This window comes from Octopus sinensis, linkage group LG8, assembly GCF_006345805.1.
Source record: "Octopus sinensis linkage group LG8, ASM634580v1, whole genome shotgun sequence".
NCBI classification, from domain to species: domain Eukaryota; kingdom Metazoa; phylum Mollusca; class Cephalopoda; order Octopoda; family Octopodidae; genus Octopus; species Octopus sinensis.
Genome location: NC_043004.1, coordinates 83,223,789 through 83,248,625, shown reverse-complemented (window position 1 = coordinate 83,248,625; position 24,837 = coordinate 83,223,789). Strand labels below are relative to the sequence as shown.

At 36.1% G+C, this 24,837-nt stretch overlaps 1 protein-coding gene across 4 annotated transcripts in view; it reads left to right on the top strand.

The window, feature by feature from the left end:
- Positions 1-24,837, top strand: part of LOC118764607 — an 87,722-nt gene that overhangs the window by 10,649 nt on the left and 52,236 nt on the right. The window contains exon 1 of one of the 4 annotated variants that reach the window (XM_036505527.1): positions 5,390-5,913. The exons of 2 other annotated variants lie outside the window; for them this stretch is intronic. In XM_036505527.1, the coding sequence (XP_036361420.1) occupies positions 5,395-5,913 (519 nt within the window). In that variant the 5' untranslated portion in view covers positions 5,390-5,394. Of the gene's footprint in view, positions 1-5,389; positions 5,914-24,837 lie in introns of those variants that run through there. One more of the 4 variants, XM_036505526.1, reaches the window with a different exon arrangement.

The window sequence follows — 24,837 nt, the reverse complement described above, 5'->3', positions numbered from 1 at the left end:
TCCCGCAAATAAAACCCAAAAGACGTAAATGGACACGTGAGGAATACATTTCTATCTTACACGCATACTTCACAGCAGTACTCTACCCAAAAAATGAAAATACAACAACACATACATATAAAATATGGAAGGAAAGTACTAGAGATATAGACTTGGATACAGCAATGAACCCTAATAAATTAGCTAACGTACGAAGATACATTCTCAACACAAAAAAAATATCAGAAATAGAAATAGAACACCTAAAAGAAAACATACACCAGGAAAATGTAGATAGAAGCCACACAGCAATGCCCAATAATATAAACACTGAAACTGTAAAACACGAAGACAAACGCAACGTTCCCAACAAACACGATGTAAACAACGAAGGGGAGCCTAATGATTATGATAATATAAAAAATAAAATAATCAAAGAACTGAAAACCACAGAGCTCAAAACGGACCACCGACCATACCTCCCAAGAATCAAAATAAACAAAATAACAACACCTATTATAAACAGCATAAACCTAGCCGTCACTGAACTGATAGCCACTGAATCAAAAAAAAGTGATATCACTGGGCTAAATAACCTAATATACGCAGCAGCCACTGCAGCCACAAAATAAGCTGGATACTCACCCAAACCCGCCCAAACAGGAGTACCACCACCCAAACAAACCCTGTGGATAAATAACATCCAAAGCAAAATAAAAAAAATTAGAAAAGACCTGTCGATTCTTAATGAAATCAGCAAACAATCAACGCTACTAACCAACAAAAAGAGAACAAAAATACTCCGCAAATATAACATCACCGAGAAAGATTTGCCTGAAATAAAAGAAAAGCTGAAGCAAGATATCCTTGCCAAAGCACAAAGGATCCGCCGGTACAAGAAACGCCAACGCTTCTTTGAAGAAAACAAAAAGTTCAACCCCAAAAAGTTCTACCAAGAACTGGGAAAAAATAAAATAGAAGTCACTGCAGCACCAACGGCAGAAGAATTGGAAGAATTCTGGAGAGAAATATGGTCGGCGAACGAACAGCCAAAAAAAAGGAGTATCAGAATAACAAACTCGGCATCTGAACAACTTTGGACCCCCATAACAACTGAAGAGGTCACCCAGGCACTGCAAAGACTAAGCAACTGGAAGGCACCTGGGCACAAGATCCCCAACTTCTGGTTGAAATATCTAACAGGAATGCACAAAAAGCTGGCTGAAAACTTTAACAACGTACTAGCAGAGCCAGAGACAATGCCTGAATGGCTCACGAAGGGGAAAACCATCTTAATTCCCAAATCAAATGAAACAGAAAAACCAGAAAACTACAGACCAATAACCTGCCTCCCTACTATGTTCAAGGCATTTACTGCAGTGATATCGCAAAGGCTGAACAAGCACCTGGACGAAAACAAACTGTTCCCAGAAGAGCAGAAAGGATGCCGCAAAGGCTCATATGGCTGTAAAGATAACTAATGATTAATAAAGCCGTAACTGAAGACAGCCACAGAAAGAAGAAAGGCCTCAGTATGGCCTGGATTGACTACAAAAAGGCGTTTGATAGCATCCCCCACACATGCATCCTCGAAACACTAGCCATTAACAAAGTAGCACCAACAATCATAAAATTCATAGAGCACTCTATGAATAAATGGCAAACAGTCCTACACCTCCAAACAAAAGAGGGACTCATGAAAACCAAAGACATCCCAATTAGAAGAGGAATATTCCAGGGAGACGCTCTCTCCACTCCTTTTCTGCTTGGCACTGTCACCTCTATCTGATATGCTGAATAGAACTGGATGCGGATATGAATGTTACGGCAAAATGATCAGCCACCTTTTATATATGGATGACTTTAAACTATACGCTGCAAATGACAAACAGCTGGAAACACTATTAAAGACAGTTCATGGATTTACCAAAGAAATAGATATGAAATTTGGATTAGAAAAATGCGCCAAAGTAACCATGAAATGAGGAAATCTAGTTAAGAGTAACAACATCACACTAGATAAAACCAATGAAATAAAAGAATTAGACCAAAGCCAAACTTACAAATACTTAGGAATCCATGAACTAGATAAGACACAACACACACAAATGAAAGAGAAAATAAAAAAAGAATATTATAGACGAGTTAGATCAATACTAAACACAGAGCTCAATGCTAAAACAAGATAATAGGTATCAACACTTTAGCTGTCCCAGTTATAAGTTACAGCTACAATATCCTTAACTGGACACGAAATGAACTGACCAAAATAGATAGGAAAACAAGAAAAATACTGACAGGATCTAGGATGCATCACCCAAAATATGACATAGAAAGACTATATATACAACGTATAGAAGGTGGTAGAGGCCTTATACAGCTGGCAAACTACTATAAAATAACCACCATAGGACTGCAAAAATATCTACTTCAGAAGGAAGGAAAACTGATACAATTAGCGGCAAAACACGAGCAAAACAAAAAACTGTTCTCAGTATTTAAGGAAGCTGACAAATACAAACAAGAAATCATACCACCTAATAAACATGAAGAAGAAGAAGATGAAGAAACAACAAAAGCTATAAAACAAATGAAATCCAAACTAAAAATAGAACAGCAACGAACCATGATAAAACGATGGCAAGAAAAGCCCCTTCATGGTAAATACTGGACTAAACTAAACGCAAAAGAAATAGACAAAGAAAAATCCCAGCAATGGTTGAGAAGCTCAGGACTCAAAGCAGAAACAGAGGGATTTTTAATTGCAGCACAAGACCAAAGCCTCCCCACCAGAAATTACCAAAAACATGTAATGAAAAGAAATATTACAAGTAACTGCAGAATATGTGGAGATGGACAAGAAACAATAAATCATATTATCTCTAGCTGCCCAGTCCTGGCTAAGAAAGAATGTATTCACAGACATGACAGAGTTGGAACCTACATACATTGGAAGCTATGCCAACATTATGGAACAACAACAGAAAAAAGATGGTATAGGCACACACCAGAAAAGGTCACAGAAAACGAGAAAGCAACCATACTCTGGGATATGCCGATACACACAGATAGAGAAATTAAGGCCAACAGACCAGATATAGTTGTCAGAGATCATGAAGAAAAAAAATGCTTTCTAATTGATGTATCAATACCGGCAGATGACAACGTGTCTCTAAAAGAAATGGAGAAACTTTCAAAATACAAAGACCTGGAAATAGAGGTAACCAGAATGTGGAATCTGAAAACAGAAACAATTCCTATCATAGTAGGTGCATTAGGCATGATAAAAAAATATTCAGACAAATACATAACAAAAACACCAGGACTTACAAACACATATATCATACAGAAAATTGCACTACTAGGCACTGCACACATCCTACGCAGAACACTTTCCATACAATAACCATCAGAGCATCACAACAAATCACAGCACATACCCAAGGCACACAGAGCTGCGCTCGGTAGTGAAGTGAAAGCACGCTATAAAAATAAAACTACTGAATAATAATAATAATAATAATAATAATAATAATAATAATAATAATAATAATAATAATAATCAAGACCATGATGATGATGATGATGATGACGATGACGACGACCAGATACTGATGCAATACCAGGCAGTAGTTTTTGTATTTTCTGAATGCATATGAATATTAACAATAACGCATTCAAATTTTGACCCAAAACAGAAATTTCAGGGAAGCTGTAAGCCAATTACAACGAATCGGCAGTGCTCGGCCGTTCCTTATGTCATCGACCCCAATTGGGTGAAATATAATGTCAATATCAGTGGAATTTGAACTCAGAACGCAAAGAGACGAAAGAAATGCCACTAAGCATCCTTTCCAGAGTGCTAACAATTCTGCAAAATTGCCACCTTAGCCACATTATTATATTAATAAGAAAAACATGCCTTCGACAGAGATTAAACAATCCTGATTGCTAATACAACACCATCAAACTGATATCGAATATTTATTTCCACTAATTGTAATCTATGTAACATAGATGGTGTAAGTGCTTTCTGAACCGAGGGAGGAGTGGCAAAGAATAAATAAAGGGAATATAATTATCGCCCTATCAAGCAAATATAACAGCAAGTACGTGTGAGTGTGGTCATATATATATATATATATATATATATATATATATATATACACAGATATATACATACATATATACACACATAGATCTATATATAAATATATATACATATACATGTACATATATATGTGTATATGTGTATATTTCTGAGTGCGTATATGTATGAGTGCGTATGTGTTGGTGTGCATGCATTGTGTGAACCTAAATGTATATGAACCTAAATGTATAGTCGGACACAAATACGTATGTATATGTATGAGGGTGTGTGGGCTTGCGTGCATGTGCGTGTGTGTGTGCGTGCGTGCGTGTGTGTGTGTGCGTGCGCGCGCGCGTGTATACTCGTATATTATACAAACTCTGTTAGGGAACATCGGGAAAACAATTAGCTTTGGATTGTTGCGTAGAGACAGGCAGTTCGTCTCTCAAATAGACACAGCAGTTGATTTGTCACATTTTGATGACACTTGTTATGAGTAGGAGTGGAGTGGCAGTGTTGGTATATTCAGTAAGTTGAAATATGTTTTCTGTAAGGAAAATATTACACGAAATTATTTGTTAGATTTAAAAATTGTGACTGCTTAAATGCTTTGCATCATTGCAAATGTAAGTGTATGTGATTGAGAATACTGCTGAATCGTATGTGCTTCATGTAATAGTTTGATATCTCGATGAAATAATATCTAAAATCACACGAACCGTTCATTACTAGTGTACGTTGCTTCTGTTTCCTGCAGCATACAGCAAATATATCTTCATTTGTAAAAGGAATAGTAAATTCTTTAAAAAATAAAACTTGACACTTCCCAGTCACCGATTCCATTTGCTGATATGGAAACGCATTCTGAAAATATCGGAAATATAGAAAATATGAAAAGAAATCGAACACGATTCTTAAAAATGTTGGAATGTTACCGAAAATTTAAAAGTATTAGGAAATCTGTTATGGATAGTTCATCGCTAGAATCACTCAAATTTATACGAATATTTTACCAGGTTTTACATATATTGTATTATGTATATTTAATAGTAAACCCCATTCGTTACATTACCACTTTTATACTACTGGGAATTGCTAAATCTGATGAAATATTTTCGTATATTTGCATAATATTTTACGAAAGTTCCTTTCTCTTCCTTTGTATTCTGAAATTATTCAAGAATCCTAAAGACAAGAAACTAATTGACGCATTCGCCGAAATTGAAATTCAAGAAGAAGATAGACAATTCTATAACTGCCATATAAAATTCTCATATATATCTCTATCTATAGGAATATTGATGCCGCTAACTTTTTACATATGTATGGAGCAAGTTTTGCCGCTTTTTAGCCCTGATCTGCTGACTTTCTTAACATATCCTGTACCAATCAACAGTACTTTTAACATTCCATTTTTAACAATGCAAGTTGTAATTAATTGCATATTACTGACGTCTTATATATTTGATATGTATATAAATTTCATAATGGGATTTATTCTTAAGTATGAATTTGAAAAGTTGGCGAGTCAGGCTCAACGCTACCTAAAGGAACAGCAACCACACATTTCAATTTTGGCGAAGAAACCTAGAGAGATTACAGACTTATGTAATGCACACGAGAATCTGAGTGCAATACTGGAATTAGTAAATGAATCGTTACGATTTATTACAGGATACATCGTACTTGGTAGCATTATCAGCTCTTGTATTGCAACTTACGGAATTATAAACGAGTCATTTAAAAATAATGGGTATATATACACTTATACAGCAATTGCAGCATTCTCCAATATGATGTTTTGGATCATAACACTTTGGCATGGTGTTCGTTTACACGCTGCGGTAAGTTATATAAAATACTTGCATAATACCCTGTCCATAATAACCAAAAATAATTGCCGTCAATTACAAGTGGCTTTGAATGGTGGCATATTCCATGCATTCGACAATTAATTTACCTCTCAAATGTTTGCAAACAGCCACAACTATTATCTCTGCTTTCAATTCCATAATCTAATGAAACGCGATAATGTATCTTGTGTAGGTAAAATGGGCCGCAGGAGCATTCGACCACTCGAATGGTATATATTATCAGTCTCGTAACCAGGTTCATGTTGAAAACCTTTGCATTAGCCATGTGTATCGTGTTCAGCTGGACGTCATTTTTCTCGCCTACAAACATTTTTTCTCTCATTTTTCCTTCCTAATATATTCTTATCTTGTATTTAATTTGTATCCATTCAAAATTTCTCCCAGACGTTACCCATTACAATGCGTCTTGGCCCAATGGTCCTTAATGGTAGTCTTTGTCGATTGTTTACTTGGTGTGTCCACTCTGTCGTTGTTTGTTCGTTCGAGGCTCTAACTCTCCAGAAACTTTGTATTTTTATATTTCTGCATGATGCTGTTTTATGAAGTTTTCCTGTATTGTCGTTGAAAGCTCGAAATAGAGAGTAATTAACAGTCGACAAACGAGGAGGGGTTACACTTCTTTTGGCATTTCGTCATTATATGTCTACGTAATTTTCACTCCTTGGTGATGGCCTGTAATTCAGGTATCTTATATTTGTTTATCTATAATGGAACGCCACGAAGACACGTGTCCACCGTTAGTTATTAATTATATATATATATATATATACATATATATATATATATATATATATATATATATATATATATATATATATATATATATATATATATATATATATATATACACATATATATATATATGTATATATGATGGAACGCCACGGAGACACATGTCTACCGTAAGTTATTACTTGGATCCTACGTAAGTTATTACTTATATATAAAATACTGTGTACATTTAAACACATAACGAATCCACTCATGGGATTCAACCCAATAGAAAGAACAGCTAGGTTCTATAATATGCATATATATACATACATATATATATATATGGATACATACACGCTTATATATACTTATATACAGGTATTTGTGTGTTAAAGTGTATATATATATATATATATATATATATATATATATATATATATATGTGTGTGTGTGTGTGTGTGTGTGTGTGTGTATTCAAAAATAAGTATACATTTACATACACGTACAAGCGAACACACAATAATACAAATATATATATGCCATAATTTTCCTTAAATAATTTACAATAAGAGAAAGGACAGTTTGAATCATGTGTTTTGAGGTATATAATTCTCTGTGTGTTACACTCAACCCTGCATTATATTAGAATAAATAATCAAATATAATCAGGCTACACGTTAATTGAAACAGAAAATATATATCTTGTAATATATCTGTAATATCTTTGTTAAAATGGAAACACACCCAGACAGGTTTCTAACAAAGGACCTGAAATATTGTTGACCAAGTTTAATAGACTATACTGTTTCCAGAACAGAAGCATTCAATCCAGATCTTTAGCAACAGCTATATATATATATATATATATATATGTTTATTTATCGCAGATAATACATAGGATTTGAATATTATACATTGTGCTTCTGAAATATAACACATTTAGGCCAAGCATAATTGTAACTGACACTAATGATTTCTAATTTCCACAGGACTTTCATAATTACTTTATTTTGCCATCAGTTATTGTTTAAAATTTACCGTTACATTAAATTTTACAACACAGTAAAAAATAGACAAGAAACAGCGGAAAACTTTAAAAATTGCTTTATATATCGTGTGGATTCTACTGGCGTGTTTATCTATTTGAAAGCAAAACTCTATTAATACGACGGAATTAGAATAACCATGGAAGCAAAACAAACACAATTCTTTAAAATGTTGGAATTATATCGAAAAATTAGTAATATTCGGAAACATATTAAGAATAAATCCATCCTGAAAACACTCGATTTGAAAGTAATTTCTTTCTCTGCAATTTACTTATTATACGTTATATATTTGATTGTAAACCCGATTCGGCATATTGTGACTTTAATACAAATGCAAAATGTTAACACAAGTGGAATATTTGTGTATTGTTACATAATTCTCTACAGGAGTTTCTTAACTCTCTTCTGTTTGGTGAAACTCTTCAGCGATTGTAACGACAAGCAACTATTTGAAAAATTCACCGATCTTGAAATCGAAGAGGAAAGTAAAAAATATTATAACTGTAATTTAATATTTTCATATACAACTTTATTTGTATATATATCCGGGCCTGTCATTTTCTATATGTGTATTGATCTTATTTTGCCGCTCTGCAGTAGCGATTTTCTGATGTTTTTAACATTTCCTGTACCAACAAATAATACATATTACATTCCAGTTTTAACAATACAACTCATCTTCAATGGCTTCTCTTTGGTGACTGTGTTATTTGATCTCTATTTTGATCTTATAATCAGTCTTACACTTATTTATGAGTTTAAGAAAGTGGCGAATGAGGCCCAAAAGTGCGTAAACGAACAACAATCAGATAAGACTGTTATGTTCAAGACACATAGAGGGATTGAAGAAATATGTAATACACACGATACTCTAAGCGCAATACTGAGATTTGTCAACGAATCACTGCAGATAACATCCGGATTTATCATCCTTGCTAATATAATAAGCGGCTGCATTGCCACGTATGGAATGATAAATAATTCCTTTAAATCTGCCCCATATGAACAACTTTATATGTTACTGATGTTAATCATTAACATACTCTTTTGCATAGGAATGATTTGGTGTGGACTTCGTGTAAACCGATCAGTAAGTGTTATAATTTATCTTTATGGATCACGATTTGATATATGTATTCATAGGTTACTAGTGAAGTTAGGCTTATTGTCTCTCCGATTTATTTGAAGGTTCTTGGTAGTTAAGGTCCATTCCTTGTAAATTTAAACTTTCAATTCAACTTCAAATGGTTAAGAAGGTTTATCCAGTGTTGTTTATGTAGTATATTAGGTTGGGTAATATGTATAGATGGGAGTGTTATATATATTTTACAATATTAAACAACATCATATAATATATATATGTAAATATATATAAGTAAAGTGGGTTATAGAGTTTTTCATATAACAAATGGATGGTTGTCAAATGGGACTAGCTGGACACTAGAAAGGTGTTGTGTATATACATGAATATGCATGTTTGTGTTGCTGCACCACGTCGCATACGTATGGGTACTTATACGTCTAGACAGATATAAACTTGGATGTACTTAAGCATACACAAACAGGCATATCGATACAAAATAATACACACACACACACTCACATACACACAAACACACACACACACGCACATATATAACCAGTTATGAGTAAATAATATAGAAAGAAGGATACGTACGTACCTCCATGAAAATAAAAATTTGATATTTATTTGTTATGTAAGCAGAGTGTTTAGTTGCGTGGCGGAAAAGGGCTAAAAGGGAGATATTGGACTAGAGTGGAATTATTGGTGTATCTGTTTCAAGATAGTTGACCGCTAAATTTTAAGAATGGTGGGTAGAATTTAATTAAGTGAATATTAATCTACGGTTAGAGGGAAAACTATGGGTATTATTTGGTTGTGAAGGAATAGAATATCATCAATTTGGAGAACACGTCTACCAATTATTATTATTGTTATTATTATTATTATTATTATTATTATTATTATTATTATTATTATTATTATTATTATTATTATTATTATTATTCAGTAGTTTTATTTTTATAGCGTGCTTTCACTTCACTACCGAGCGCAGCTCTGTGTGCCTTGGGTATGTGCTGTGATTTGTTGTGATGCTCTGATGGTTATTGTATGGAAAGTGTTCTGCGTAGGATGTGTGCAGTGCCTAGTAGTGCAATTTTCTGTATGTTATATGTGTTTGTAAGTCCTGGTGTTTTTGTTATGTATTTGTCTGAATATTTTTTTATCGTGCCTAATGCACCTACTATGATAGGAATTGTTTCTGTTTTCAGATTCCACATTCTAGTTATCTCTATTTCCAGGTCTTTGTATTTTGAGAGTTTCTCCATTTCTTTTAGAGACACGTTGTCATCTGCTGGTATTGATACATCAATTAGAAAGCATTTTTTTCTTCATGATCTCTGACAACTATATCTGGTCTGTTGGCCTTAATTTCTCTATCTGTGTGTATCGGCATATCCCAGAGTATGGTTGCTTTCTCGTTTTCTGTGACCTTTTCTGGTGTGTGCCTATACCATCTTTTTTCTGTTGTTATTCCATAATGTTGGCATAGCTTCCAATGTATGTAGGTTCCAACTCTGTCATGTCTGTGAATATATTCCTTCTTAGCCAGGACTGGGCAGCTAGAGATAATATGATTTATTGTTTCTTGTCCATCTCCATATATTCTGCAGTTACTTGTAATATTTCTTTTCATTACATATTTTTGGTCATTTCTGGTGGGGAGGCTTTGGTCTTGTGCTGCAATTAAAAATCCCTCTGTCCCTGCTTTGAGTCCTGAGCTTCTCAACCATTGCAGGGATTTTTCTTTGTCTATTTCTTTTGCGTTTAGTTTAGTGCAGTATTTACCATGAAGGGGCTTTTCTTGCCATCGTTATATCATGGCTCGTTGCTGTTCTATTTTTAGTTTGGATTTCATTTGTTTTAGAGCTTTTGTTGTTTCTTCATCATCTTCTTCTTCTTCTTTGTGTTTATTAGGTTGTATGATTTCTTGTTTGTATTTGTCAGCTTCCTTAAATACTGAGAACAGTTTTTTGTTTTGCTCGTGTTTTGCTGCTATCTGGATCAGTTTTCCTTCCTTCTGAAGTAGGTATTTTTGCAGTCCTATGGTGGTTATTTTATAGAAGTTTGCCAGCTGTATAAGGCCTCTACCACCTTCTATACGTTGTATATATAGTCTTTCTATGTCAGATTTTGGGTGATGCATCCTAGATCCTGTCAGTATTTTTCTTGTTTTCCTATCTATTTTGGACAGTTCATTTCATGTCCAGTTAAGGATATTGTAGCTGTAACTTATAACTGGGACAGCTAAAGTGTTGATACCTATTATCTTGTTTTTAGCATTGAGCTCTGTTTTTAGTATTGATCTAACTCGTCTATAATATTCTTTTGGCTGCTGCGTATATCAAGTCATTTAGTTCAGTGATATCACTTTTTTTGTTTCAGTTGTTAGTTCAGTGACGGCTAGGTTTATGTTGTTTATAATTGGTGTTGTTATTGCGTTTATTTTTATTCTTGGGAGGTATGGTCGGTGGTCCATTTTGGGCTCTGTGGTTTTCAGTTCTTTGATTATTTTATTTTTTATATTATCATAATCATTAGGCTCCCCTTCGTTGTTTACATCGTGTTTGTTGGGAATGTTGCGTTTGTCTTCGTGTTTTACAGTTTCCGTGTTTATATTATTGGGCATTGTTGTGTGGCTTCTATCTACATTTTCCTGGTGTATTTTTTCTTTTAAATGTTCTATTTCTATTTCTGATATTTTTTTGGCCTTGAGAATGTATTTTCGTACGTTAGGTAATTTATTAGGGTTCATTGCTGTATCCAAGTCTATATCTCTATTATATTCCTTCCATATTTTATATGTATGTGTTGTTGTATTTTCATTTTGTGGGTAGAGCATTGCTGTGAAGTATGCGTGTAAAATAGAAATGTATTCCTCACGTGTCCATTTACGTCTTTTGGGTTTTAATTGCGGGACATGAGATACAACGTCCGGCCCATTATTTTGACGGTCGTCATTTTCGTAGGGTACCGGTCCGTTTATTTCTGTTGTCACATTATTTCGCACGTGTAGTTTTTCGTACATGTTTTGTTGTAGGTTTAATGTACGTACCGCTCGATTGTTATTCTTGGATTGAATAGTATCGGTGGAATTTAATTTCTTCGTAGTTCCTTTGTACATGGTGTTTGATGTCGGGGATGATCGTGTTGTTCGACGCATGTTTACATGTGTTGTGTTAGAGGTGGAGATAATATCGAGTCAAAATACATCATTTCGTTTCGAAAATAGTAATAAATTTCAATTCGTATTACTTACTCGGATATAGTCCAATTCTTTGTTAGTAAATCTTTGGCTCCATAGGGTGTCCTTGTTTTCGATGTTTGTGGATAGATTTCGGAGCTCTGTATTTTCCTTCTTACATCTTAAACGTCCCCGGTGTTATTATTATTATTATTATTATTATTATTATTATTATTATTATTATTATTATTATCATTTTATTAATATTATTATTATTATTATTGTTATTTTTATTATCAGTATCATTTTATTAATATTATTATTATTATTAATATCCCCTCCTCCTCATCCACATCATTATTATTATCATTATTATTATTATTATTATTCAGTAGTTTTATTTTTTATAGCGTGCTTTCACTTCACTACCGAGCGCAGCTCTGTGTGCCTTGGGTATGTGCTGTGATTTGTTGTGATGCTCTGATGGTTATTGTATGGGAAGTGTTCTGCGTAGGATGTGTGCAGTGCCTAGCAGTGCAATTTTCTGTATGTTATATGTGTTTGTAAGTCCTGGTGTTTTTGTTATGTATTTGTCTGAATATTTTTTTATCATGCCTAATACACCTACTATGATAGGCACTGTTTCTGTTTTTAGATTCCACATTCTGGTTACCTCCGTTTCCAGGTCTTTGTATTTTGAAAGTTTCTCCATTTCTTTTAGAGACACGTTGTCATCTGCCGGTATTGATACATCAATTAGAAAGCATTTTTTTTCTTCATGATCTCAGACAACTATATCTGTTCTGTTGGCCTTAATTTCTCTATCTGTTTTTGGTAAGTTCTGGTGGGGAGGCTTTGGTCTTGTGGTGCAATTAAAAATCCCTCTGTTTCTGCTTTGAGTCCTGAGCTTCTCAACCATTGCAGAGATTTTATCTTTGTCCATTTCTTTTGCAGTTAGTTTAGTCTAGTATTTACCATGAATGGACTTTTCTTGCGATCGTTTTATCATGGTTCGTTGCTGTTCTGTTTTCAGTTTGGATTTCATTTGTTTTATAGCTTTTGTTGTTTCTTCTTCTTCTTCTTCTTCTTCTTCTTCTTCTTCTTCTTCTTCTTCTTCTTCTTCTTCTTCTTCTTCTTCTTCTTCTTCTTCTTCTTCTTCTTCATATTTCTTAGGTGGTATGATTTCTTGTTTGTACTTGTCAGCTTCCTTAAATACTGAGAACAGTTTTTTGTTTTGCTCGTGTTTTGCCGCTATTTGTATCAGTTTTTCTTCCTTCTGAAGTAGATATTTTTGCAGTCCTATGGTGGTTATTTTATAGTAGTTTTCCAGCTGTGAAAGGCATATAGCACCTTCTATACGTTGTATATATAGCCTTTCAATGACAGATTTTGGGTGATGCATCCTAGATCCTGTCATTATTTTTCTTGTTTTCCTATCTATTTTGGTCAGTTCATTTCGTGTCCAGTTAAGGATATTGTAGCTGTAACTTATAACTGGGACGGCTAAAGTGTTGATACCTATTATATTGTTTTTAGCATTGAGTTCTGTTTTCAGTATTGATCTAACTCGTCTGTAATATTATTTGTTTCCTTTCTCTTTCATTTGTGTGTATTGTGTCTTATCTTGTTCATGGATTTCTAAGTATTTGTAAGTTTGGCTTTGGTCTAATTGTTTTATTTCATTGGTTTTATCTAGTGTGATGTTGCTATTCTTAACTAGATTTCCTCTTTTCAGGGTTACTTTGGCGCATTTTTCTAATCCAAATTTCATATCTATTTCTTTGGTAAATCCATGAAATGTCTTTAGTAGTGTTTCCAGCTGTTTGTCATTTACAGCGTATAGTTTTAGGTCATCCATAAATAAAAGGGGGCTGCTCGTTTTGCTGTAACATTTATATCCGCATCCAGTTCTATTTAGCATATCAGATAGAGGTGATAGTGCCAAGCAGAAAAGGAGTGGAGAGAGCGTGTCTCCCTGGAATATTCCTCTTCTAATGGGGATGGCTTTGGTTTTCATGAGTCCCTCTTTTGTTTGGAGCTGTAGCACTGTTTGCCATTTATTCATAGAGTGCCCTATGACTTTTATAATTGTTGGTGCTGCTTTGTTAATTGCTAGTGTTTCGAGGATCCACGTGCGGGGGATGCTATCAAACGCCTTTTTGTAGTCGATCCAGGCCATACTGAGGCCTTGCTTCTCTCTGTGGCTGTGATCAGTTATGGCTTTATTAATAATTAGTTGATCTTTACAGCCATATGAGACCTTGCGGCATCCTTTCTACTCTTCTGGAAACAGGTTGTTTTCGTCCAGGTGCTTGTTCAACCTTAGCGATATCACTGCAGTAAATGCCTTATACGTTGTAGGGAGACAGGTTATTGGTCTGTAGTTTTCTGGTTTTGCTGTTCCATTTGATTTGGGAATTAAGATGGTTTTCCCCTTCGTTAACCATCCAAGTATTGTCTCTGGCTCTGCTAGTATGTTGTTAAACTTTTCAGCCAGCTCTTTGTGCATTCCTGTTAGATATTTCAACCAGAAGTTGGGTATTTTGTCATGCCCAGGTGCCTTCCAGTTGCTTAGTCTTTGCAGTGCCTGGGTGACCTCTTCAGTTGTTATGGGGGTCCAAAGTTGCTCAGATGCTGAGTTTGTTGTTTTAATACTCCTTTTTGGGTTGTTCGTTCGCCGACCATATTTCTCTCCAGAATTCTCCCCCTTCTTCTGCCGTTGGTGCTGCAGTGATTTCTATTTTATTTTTGACAAATTCTTGGTAGAACTTTTTAGGGTCGGAGTTGAACGTTTTTGTTTTGTTCAAAGAAACGCTGGCGTTTCTCGTACCGGCGGATCCTTTGTGCTTTGTCAAGGATATCTTGCTTCAGCTTTTCTTTTATCTCAGGTAAATCTTTTTCTGTGATGTTATATTTGCGGAGTATTTTTGTTTTCTTTTGGTTGCTCAGTAGCGTTGATTGTCTACTGATTTCATTAAGAATCGACAGATCTTTTCTCATTTTTTGTATTTTTTTGGATGTTATTTATCCACAGGGTTTGTTTGAGTGGTGGTACTCTTGTTTGGATGGGTTTGGGTGAGTATCCATCTTATTTTGTGGCTGCAGTGGCTGCTGCGTATACTAAGTCATTTAGCACAGTGATATCGCTTTTTGTTTCAGTGGCTATTAGTTCCGTGACGGCTAGCTTTATGATGTTTATAATTGATGTTGTTGTTTCGTCTATTTTGATTTTTTGGAGATATGGTCGGTGGTCCATTTTGATCTCTGTGATTTTCAGTTCTTTGATTAGTTTACTTTTTATATAATTATAATCATTAGGCTCTCCTTCGTTGTTTCCAGATTTTAGATTTGTGTCGCTTTCTTTCTTATTTACATGTTTGTTTGCTGTGTTTTGGCTTGCTGTTTATCGTGTATTATTATGCATCCTTACGGTCTGGGTTTGTTGCTTTTTGTTTACATCGTGTTTGTTGGGAATGTTACGTTTGTCTTCGTGTTTTACTGTTTCAGTGTTTATATTTTTTGGCATTATTGCGTGGCTTCTATCTACATTTTCCTGGTGTATTTTTTCTTTTAGACATTCTATTTCTATTTCTGATATTTTTTTGCGTTCAGAATGTATCTTCGTACGTTAGCTAGTTTATTAGGGTTCATTGCTGTATCCAAGTCTATATTTAGGTTATTTTCCTTCCATATTTTATATGTATGTGTTGTTGTGTTTTCATTTTTTGGGTAGAGCACTGCTGCGAAGTATGCGTGTAGGATAGAAATGTATTCCTCATGTGTCCAATTATGTCTTTTGGGTTTTATTTGCAGGACATGAGGAACAACGTCCGGCCCATTAATTTAACGGTCGTCATTTTCGTAGGGTACCGGTCCGTTCATTTTTGTTGTCACATTGTTTTGCACGTGTAGTTTTTCGTACCTTTTGTGTTGTAAGTTTAAAGTACGTACTTCCCGATTGTTATTCTTGGGTTGAATAATATCGGTGGTATTTAATTTCATCGTAGTTTTTTTGTACATGGTGTTTGGGGTCGGGGATGATCTGGTGTTGAAGGATCGTAATGTATCACGCATGTTTACATGTGTTATGTTACAGGTGATGATATCGAGTTTAAATACATCATTTCGTTTGGAAAATAGTAATACATTTCAATGAGTATAACTTACTCGGATATAGTCCAATCCTTTGTTAGTAATTTTTGGCTCCATACGATGTCTTTGTTTTCGATGTTTGTAGACAGATATCGGAGCTGTTTTGGATAGATTTATGAGCTGTTTGTGGATAGATTTCGGAGCTCGTTTGTGATAATAATAATAATAATAATAATAATAATAATAATAATAATAATAATAATAATAAAAAAAAAAAAAAAAATAATAATAATAATAATAATAATAATAATAATAATAATAATAATAATAATAATAATAATTATTATTATTATTATTATTATTATTTATTATTATTATTATTCTATGTTTGCCTTTTGCTTTATATTTGTACAAGTTGGCTCCAAGTCTCACCCAGAGACCTCCAGAGACAACAGGGTTGGAAGTTCATGTTGTTGTTATGCCTAGTGTGCCATATATTTGGGGGCGGGGTGTTGTACTAATGAATGTCTCAAAAAAGTTTTTTTTTTTTGTAAACCGAAACTTATGTTTGTTTTAAACCTTGAGATTACATACAAAGTATTTTGCGTAGGATATGAGCAGTTCCCATGAGCACTATCTTTTGAATTTCTGCCATTTTTGGGTTTCCTGGTATCTGAGTTAGGTAGCCATCAGCCCCTTTTGCTATCATTCCCAGGGAACCTTTGACAACAGGTAGTGTTTTAGTCTTCAGGTTCCACATTTTGCTGATTTCTATTTCAAGATCTTTATATTTGCTCAGTTTTGGTAGGTCTTGACAGATACGTTTATATCGATTGGGACAGTCATATCAATGAGGAGGCATGTTCTTTGTTTGAAGTCTTTCAATATGATGTCTGGCCTATTTACATCTATCTTTCTGTCAGTTTGAATGGTGAAGTTCCAGAGGAGTGAGATGTGGTCATTTTCAAGCACTGGGGGTGGTTTGTGTTCCCACCAGTTTTTTTCATGTGGCAAATCCAGGATTTTGCAGATTACCCAGTGAATATATTGTGCAGCTCTATCGTGCCTGTTGAGATACTCTGTAGGCGCTAGAAGACTGCACTTGGAGACCACATGGTCAATGGTTTCATTTTGTTGCTTGCATATACGACACGTTGGACTGCTTCTGATCTTTAATATGTTGGCCTGGTAGTTTCTTGTTGGTAGGCATTGATCTTGAGCTGCTATGATAAACCCCTCTGTTTCAGATTTTAAGTCAGAGGCCATTAGCCATTGATGGTCACGGCTTTGTCAACATCTGCATTATTTGCTCTTTTTGGGTATTTGCCATAGAGAGGTTTTTCTTGCCATTTATCATTCAGAATATCTAAGGCCGCAGATTTAGCACTGGTTTTCATGCGCTTAGCTTTTTCTGTGCCTGTTTCTTGTATGTCTCTCTCTAAATCCGAAATTTGTTGTATTCGGAATTCACTTAGATATTCCTTTGCCTGTTTTGTTACTGAGTATGATGCTTTCTTGTTTTCATGTTTTGAGACAAGTTTTAACATCCAGTCCTTTTTCCAGTTTTTCAGGTAGGTGTCTAGGCCAATTGTAGCAATCTTCATTGTTATTGCCAGTTGTAAAAGTCCACGGCCTCCCTCTTTTCTTGGCAGATAAAGTCGTTCTGTATCTGCCTTAGGGTGGTGCATTCTATGCATTGTCAATAGTTTTCGTATTTTTCTGTCAAGGTTACATATTTCAGTAATTGACCAGTTAACAATATTGAAACTGTAAGTCACGACTGGTATGGCTAATGCATTGATCGCTTCGATCCTGTTTCTCGCATTCAGCTCTGTCTTGAGTATTGCTCTCACTCTTCGATAGCATTCTCTCCTGATCCTTTCCTCCATCTCTGAATGCCTTATTCCGTTCCCTTCAATTACCCCTAGGTACTTGTAGCTCTCCGCTGGGTCTAGTTCTTTTATGACATTCTGCTGGTCAAGGTTAACGTTAGATGTTTCTGTCATTTTTCCTTTGATAAAGGTAGCTTTTGCACATTTATCGAGGCCAAATTGCATTCTGATGTCATCACTGAATTGTTTGACAATCGCTAGTAAGCCCTTGAATTGTTGGTCATTTTTGCAAAGAGCTTTAAATCATCCATGTAAATGAGATAATTTATATTTTTATCAAACATTTTATATCCGTACTGCGCGTCATTGAGCAGTTTTGAGAGAGGTATTAAGGCTAAACAGAAGAGGAGCGGTGATAGTGAGTCACCCTGGAAAATGCCACATGAGATTTTTACATCACCAGCATTTAGAGATTCATTGTCACTGTTCAAAGTTAGTGTGGTTCTCCATGATCTCATACTTACAGACAAAAAGTTTCGCAGAGCAGGTGCTATCTTATACATTTCTAGGCATTTATTAATCCAGCTATGTGGTAGGCTATCAAAAGCCTTTTTATAGTCTATCCAGGCTATTGATAAGTTTTTGTGTCGTTTGTGACAATCTTCTAAGATCATCTTATTGATGATTAGTTGATCTTTACAGCCGTAGGATACTCGTTTACATCCTTTCTGTTCATTAGGGAATATGCTGCTGTCTGTCAAAAAACTATAGGTATATTCCATCAGAACAGATGTTAGTGTTTTATACATAGTTGTTAAGCAGGTTATGGGTCTATAGTTTTTGGGTTCATTTGTTTCTTCACTTTTTGGAAGCAGGAATGTTAACCCATTAACTAGCCAAGGAGGCATCCTACTAGGGTGTTGCAAAACATCATTGTAAAGTTATGTTAGCAGTTCATGGCTCTCTGGGAAGGCATTCAACCAAAAGTTAGGGATTTTATCCTTTCCTGGAAACTTCCATTTGCTTGACTTCCTGAGAGCAGATCTTATATCTTCTACCTTGACACCTTCCCACTTTTGCTCTTCTAAGGAGTCCAGTTCTTTAGATATTCTATCAATCCAGGGGGCCTTTTCGCTGTGTGTTTTTTCTTCTGCCCAAATTTTATTCCAAAATCCCTGCACTTCTTCTTTTGATGGTACAGACTTTACAGTAACTGTTGTTTTTCCTATCTTCCTGTAAAAATTTTTGGGGTTATTTTTGAACATGTTGTTTTCCCTGAAGAATCTAATACGCTTTTCATACTTCGCTATGCGGGCAGCTTTAGCAGATACATTTTGCTTGATGGTTTCTATGGTGGCATCAATATCAAGTATAGTTTTCATACTATATTTTTTCATTAGTTTTGGGGTTTTTGCAGGATTGGTAGTCTTATGAACCTTAAGGTTTTTGAAATATTCAATGTCAGATCTAAATAGTTTAATTTGTTGTTGCAAACACTCTTGCCAAGAAGGCTTTTTGTGGAAATGTTGCCGTTTTCTAATCTTTTCACCACATAGGATCGTTGAGATTTTCGCGGATGCATAGTATAGGTGGTTGAGATCTGTGCTATCAACATCATTAGCTGAAATTATATCCTTAAGTGCAAGCCGGATTTTACCAATTATTTTCATGTTTTGGTTAGATTTGCGGATTTTAGGGAGTGTATCACATTCATCCATACTGGTTTCTTTAATTTTCAGCCATTCAATCATGATTTGACTTTTTAGCTCATGTAGTTCTTTCGGGTCAATATTTGTGTGACTTTCTTCATCTATTTGATGTTCATCTGTCTTAGTGTTTATGTTTGGTTCAGGGAGTATTTCACTTTGCCTATCACTTATACTAACTCTTTCAATCCTTACTTCGTTTTTATTAGCTCTGAGCTGGTCTATAATTATTTCCTCTGTATTATCTTCTCTAGCTGCAGCTTCGTTCATTCTATCCGTTACTGCTTGTCTAATTTGATAAATCTCTACTTCAGTCAGTAATTTTTTTTTGATAATGTTTCTTCTGACGTTGGCAAGTTTGTTACTGTCTATGTAGGGTCTTACTTCAGGGTGTTTCTGTCTCCAGTTTATGTAGGTTTGTATAGTGTTCGATTTATCTGTGGGGAAATATATGGCATGGTAGAAGGCTGCAAGAACTTCTTTATTATCTTCCCTAGTCCATTTTTCCTTCTTTTTCTTTTGAGTGTTTGGTGACGAGCATGGATGGCCATCTGTTGGAATATTCCAGTTGCGGGGTACGTCCAGCTCCTGTGTGTCGGGAAGATTTGATCCAGTAGCTGATTTTTCAATCAGACTTTGGTTCAATTTTCGGGTACGTGGTCTTTTGTAGTCCGCTCGCCGACCATCGCGGATTGTAGGGTGTTTTGTTGACATTGAAGCATGACGAGCTTCGACTCTTACATTAAGAGACGGATCTGTCAGTTTAGGATTTTCTGCACGTAAACATTGTTCGTAGCGCAGTTTCTTAAGGCTAGCAGATCTGTATTCGTCTGTATTTTTTTTGTTGATAGTTTTATCTCCGGGCATAGTTTTCCCCTTTTTTTTTTTTTAGCTTAGGAAAGGTTCACTCTGCCTGTATTAGTTCGAAAAAAGGAGAATAAAATACGAGAAAAAAAAAAAAGAAAAAAAAATTAAAATGAGAATTATCATCATCACTGTCATCACTGTCATCATCATCATCATCATCAATGACATTGTTTTATGTGTAGTCACAGCGGTAGCTTATTATTATTATTATTATTATTCGTATCACTATCACCATCACCACGGTAGAGTGGTCATGTTCTATAAATAGATTCATCAGGTGGTGGACAAAGGACATTTTGGGTCAGGGAAAGGTCAAACCTGTTTACTAGTACCAGCGTTATCTTGAAAAGCAATCCAGCTATATATATATACCCATACACATATGTATATATATATGTATATTCACACACGCATATTTTCTGATATTCACTCGATGATTTTTTTTTTTTTAATTTCTGAGTTCAATTGTGTTGTTGCAATAAAAGTTTAGTTTACGTGTTTACGTGTTTGAGTAATATATTAAAGTTTTAAAGTATTCTTGAGATGTCCATTTGGAAGAAAAAAAAAAAGATATTTGCAAAGGGAAAAATGTTTACATTTTCGAATGCTCAGAAATTTTTTCTTTTCTTTTTAAAAGTTATGCTGTGGTTTACAATTTTTGTAGTTGTGCAGTGTATATATATTGGTATACGCTTACTTCCATAGTTTTTTATCGTGCATTTAATTGTGTTGTTACAATAAAAGGCAAAGAAGGGATGGCAGACTGTTCACACAAAATTGGAGATATTTATGATTCTAAATTCTTTGTTATGTGTTCGCTTGTATGTGCAAAGATGTAGATATGTAAGTACCTTAGCTTATTTTGAGGGAAATTCAAATTACTCACAGAAAACAGTAGATCTTCCAGTTTTTCCGTTGTCACGCTGGGTTGGTCAGAGCAGGGAAAAAACGTATTATTATTATTATTATTATTATTATTATTATTATTATTATTATTATTATTATTATTAACATTATTATTATTATTGTTGGTTATTCTACTATTTATTTATTTTTATTTTCATTTTATCTAGTTTCAGCTCACGAGCTGTGGCCATGCTGGGGCACCGCCATTTAGTGTTGCTACATGATTTTACTTCACGAATGCTTTTTAGCAACTGCCATTTGGTTCATGAGAGAGTTCGATGCAGCTGCCCTCTTCTGCACATCCTGCCGTGAAGTTGGTTCATCTGGGACACCTGACAGGAAGAGATCCAGTCCTACTTTAAAGACATCTGCATCCACCCCATCCAGGTCCCTCAGGTTCTTCGGGAGGATATTCAAGAGCTGTGGGCCTCTGAAGCCCAGGCTATCACAGTATTTTGTCCTACTTCTTGATGGCAAATTTGGAGTCCTTGGCACCACGCAGTGGCGCCCAGTTCTGGTATTTGTTTAAATCTCGATGCCAACGTTTGGGACAAGTCCTTCTAGGATCTTCCAGATGTATATTATGGCATATCTTTCTCGCTTACGATCTAAGGAATAGAGTCTCATTTTCTTGAGTCTTTCCCAGTAGCTTATATGCTGCACAGAGGCTATCTTCTTCGTGTAGCTTCGTTGGATCGCCTCAAGTTCTGTGATCAACTTGACACTGGATGGTGACCATAGCTGAGAGCAATAGTCAAAGTGGCTTAGGACAAGTTTCCTCCAGAGGACCATCATGGTTTCTTGTTCTCTTGTTCTAAAGGTTCTAAGAATCCATCCGGCCAGCCGCCTACATTTCATTGCCAATTTAGCAACATGTACATGAAAGGTTGCGTCATCACTCATATAAATACCCAGGTCACGCACTGATTGTGCCTCTGGGATTGCAATCCCTCCAGGTCCAGTGTATTCATTGGGTATTGCATTTAGTTTTGCATGCTGATAGTGTAAAGGTTGAAACTTTTCAGCATTGAACTGCATGCTATTCTTTTCAGCCCACTTGTATATTTTGTCCATCTCACATTGCAGGTGCTTAGTGTCTTCAGGGTCCAGTATTGCCTGTGAAACTTTTGTATCATCTGCATAACTTGTGATCGTGGCTCTCTGCGTGGCTGAGGGCATGTCTGAGAGGGCCATTATGAACAGTAGTGGTCCCAAAACAGTGCCCTGCGGAACACCGCTCACTATTTGCGGGTTAATGGAATTGGCCCCATTGGCTACTACCACCTGACTTCTATCCTTCAGAAAGTCTTGAAGCTATTCTCACAATTTTCCAACTATGCCAAGATCACGCAGTTTGTGACATATCATTCCATGATCAACTTAATCAAAGGCCTTTGCAAAGTCGAGATATATCACTTCCACATTTGAGGGGTTGAGCAGTCGTTTCAGCACCCAGTCATAGTGTTGTAGGAGCTGAGTTAATCAGCTTCTTCCTGGTCGGAAACCATGTTGGGTGTCAGGCAGCAAGTCATTTTCTTCAAGGAAGGTGATTAGTTTCCTTCTGACTATTCGTTCCATGACCTTGCTGATGTGTGAGGTCAGAGAGATAGGTCTGTAGTTCTTGGCCTCCGCTCTGCTACCTCCTTTATGAATAGGGCATATTTTACCTTCCTTCAGTTTTCTTGGAAGTTTGCCAGCTGCAAGGAAGCGCTGAAAGAGGAACTGCAGTGGTCTTGCTAGGAATCCAACGGGGCCAGTAGCTGTGTTTGTTTTCATTTCATCTATAGCCTTTATTACATCGTCTTCCTTAGTATTGATGTAATCAATCATCGCTGCCTCTGATTTTATATCTGCAGTGGTAAAGAAGTCAGTTGGATTGCTGACTTTGAAATGCCGAAGGGGTGGAGTGAAAACACTCTTGAATTGCTCATTTAGTATTTCACTTACCCTCATTGGATTTCCTGTGAGTGTGCCATCCTTTTCAAGGAGTGGCCCTATCCTACAGTGCACCGTAGCTGTTTCTTTGGCATACCTGTAGAAAGCTCTGGGGTTAGATTTTATGTTGTCTATAGCCCAGGCTTCTTTGTCTGCTCTTTCCTTTTAATGGGAGAGTTGCAGACATTTTTCCATTTCCAACAGTTTTATTTTCACTGCTTTCAATTTGTCTCTTTAGGCGATTTGAAACTTTTGTACGCCGTCTCATTAGAATTTTCCTCTCTCTGGGGATTTTGTTCTTGTGTACAGTGGCCTTTCTCTCTGGGACGCATTTGTAGCATATGGCTTGCATTACAGACATGAATTGTTGAAGTTTGATGTCGATGTCTGGCGAGGAGAGACATTCAGGCCAGTTTTGTTTGAGGATCTCTTTCTCAATTTGTTTCCAGTTTGCCTTATGGAAGTTCAAGCTGAAAAGATTCTGAGAGTTTCTTGTAGGCTGCATGTCAATGCTTTCCTTTGGCCCGTACTTGGTCAGCTCTACAATGTTGTGATCCGAGAGTAGTGTCGGTGTCAATTTCACATTATGGATGAGATCCATATTATTTGTGAAGCAGAGATCCAGTGTGTTACCTGCCCTGGTTGGTTGGAGTATTACTTGCTCCATGTACAGGGTGTTGATGAGGTTCAGGAGGGACCTCACCTGTCCTCGTTCACATCCTGTCATTCCTGGGAGAGAATGGCCCTCGGGCCATCTGACATTGGGTAGATTGAAGTCTCCCATAAGAAGTACACTTATGTGTTGTTCTAATGTGACTAGAACTTCTATTTTAATAAGGCAATCTTCAAACTTGCCTACATGGCTTGGGGCATCTGGAGGGCGATATGTAGCAGACACAACTACACCAAGTTGCCTTATATGTACAATTAGTGTGTCACACACCGAGTTTGAGTATGACAAAAGGACCTGGGGTGTGAGGTCCTCACGGATGTACATAGCAACTCCTCCATGACTCCTTTCTTTTCTGTCGGTCCGTAGTACAACATACTGTGGTATGTGTAATTCCGCATCTGCTATGTCCGGTTTCATGTGTGTTTCCGTAAGTGCTATGCATAAGGCTTGATTGCATCCAACAAAGTCTCTCAAGAACGGAATTTTTGTCCTATTACTGAGTGTTAGCAGTCTTCTGATGTTCAGTAGTAGCATCGAGGTGAGGTGTATGCTGTTGCCGGCGGTGTCCACCTTGGGTCTATTTGCTGTGGCGGTCTTGTGTATTGTGGATAGTCCCATCAGCGAGTTTAAGTTTGATGGAGCCAGGTTAGCTGTTGTACAATCTTTTGTGCCATGCACAAAAAAGATTCTTCTTCAGCAGCCGCCCTTTCAATAACATGTTGGCGGTTTGTAGCACGCACTACATCGTGCAGGTGGTGCGTGGTCCTTTCCTTTTCCTTTTGGTAGTTGGTTTCTCACCTGTTTCGTGTTTACGTGACAGGGTCTTTGATGTGCAAAACGGCAGCTTGCACC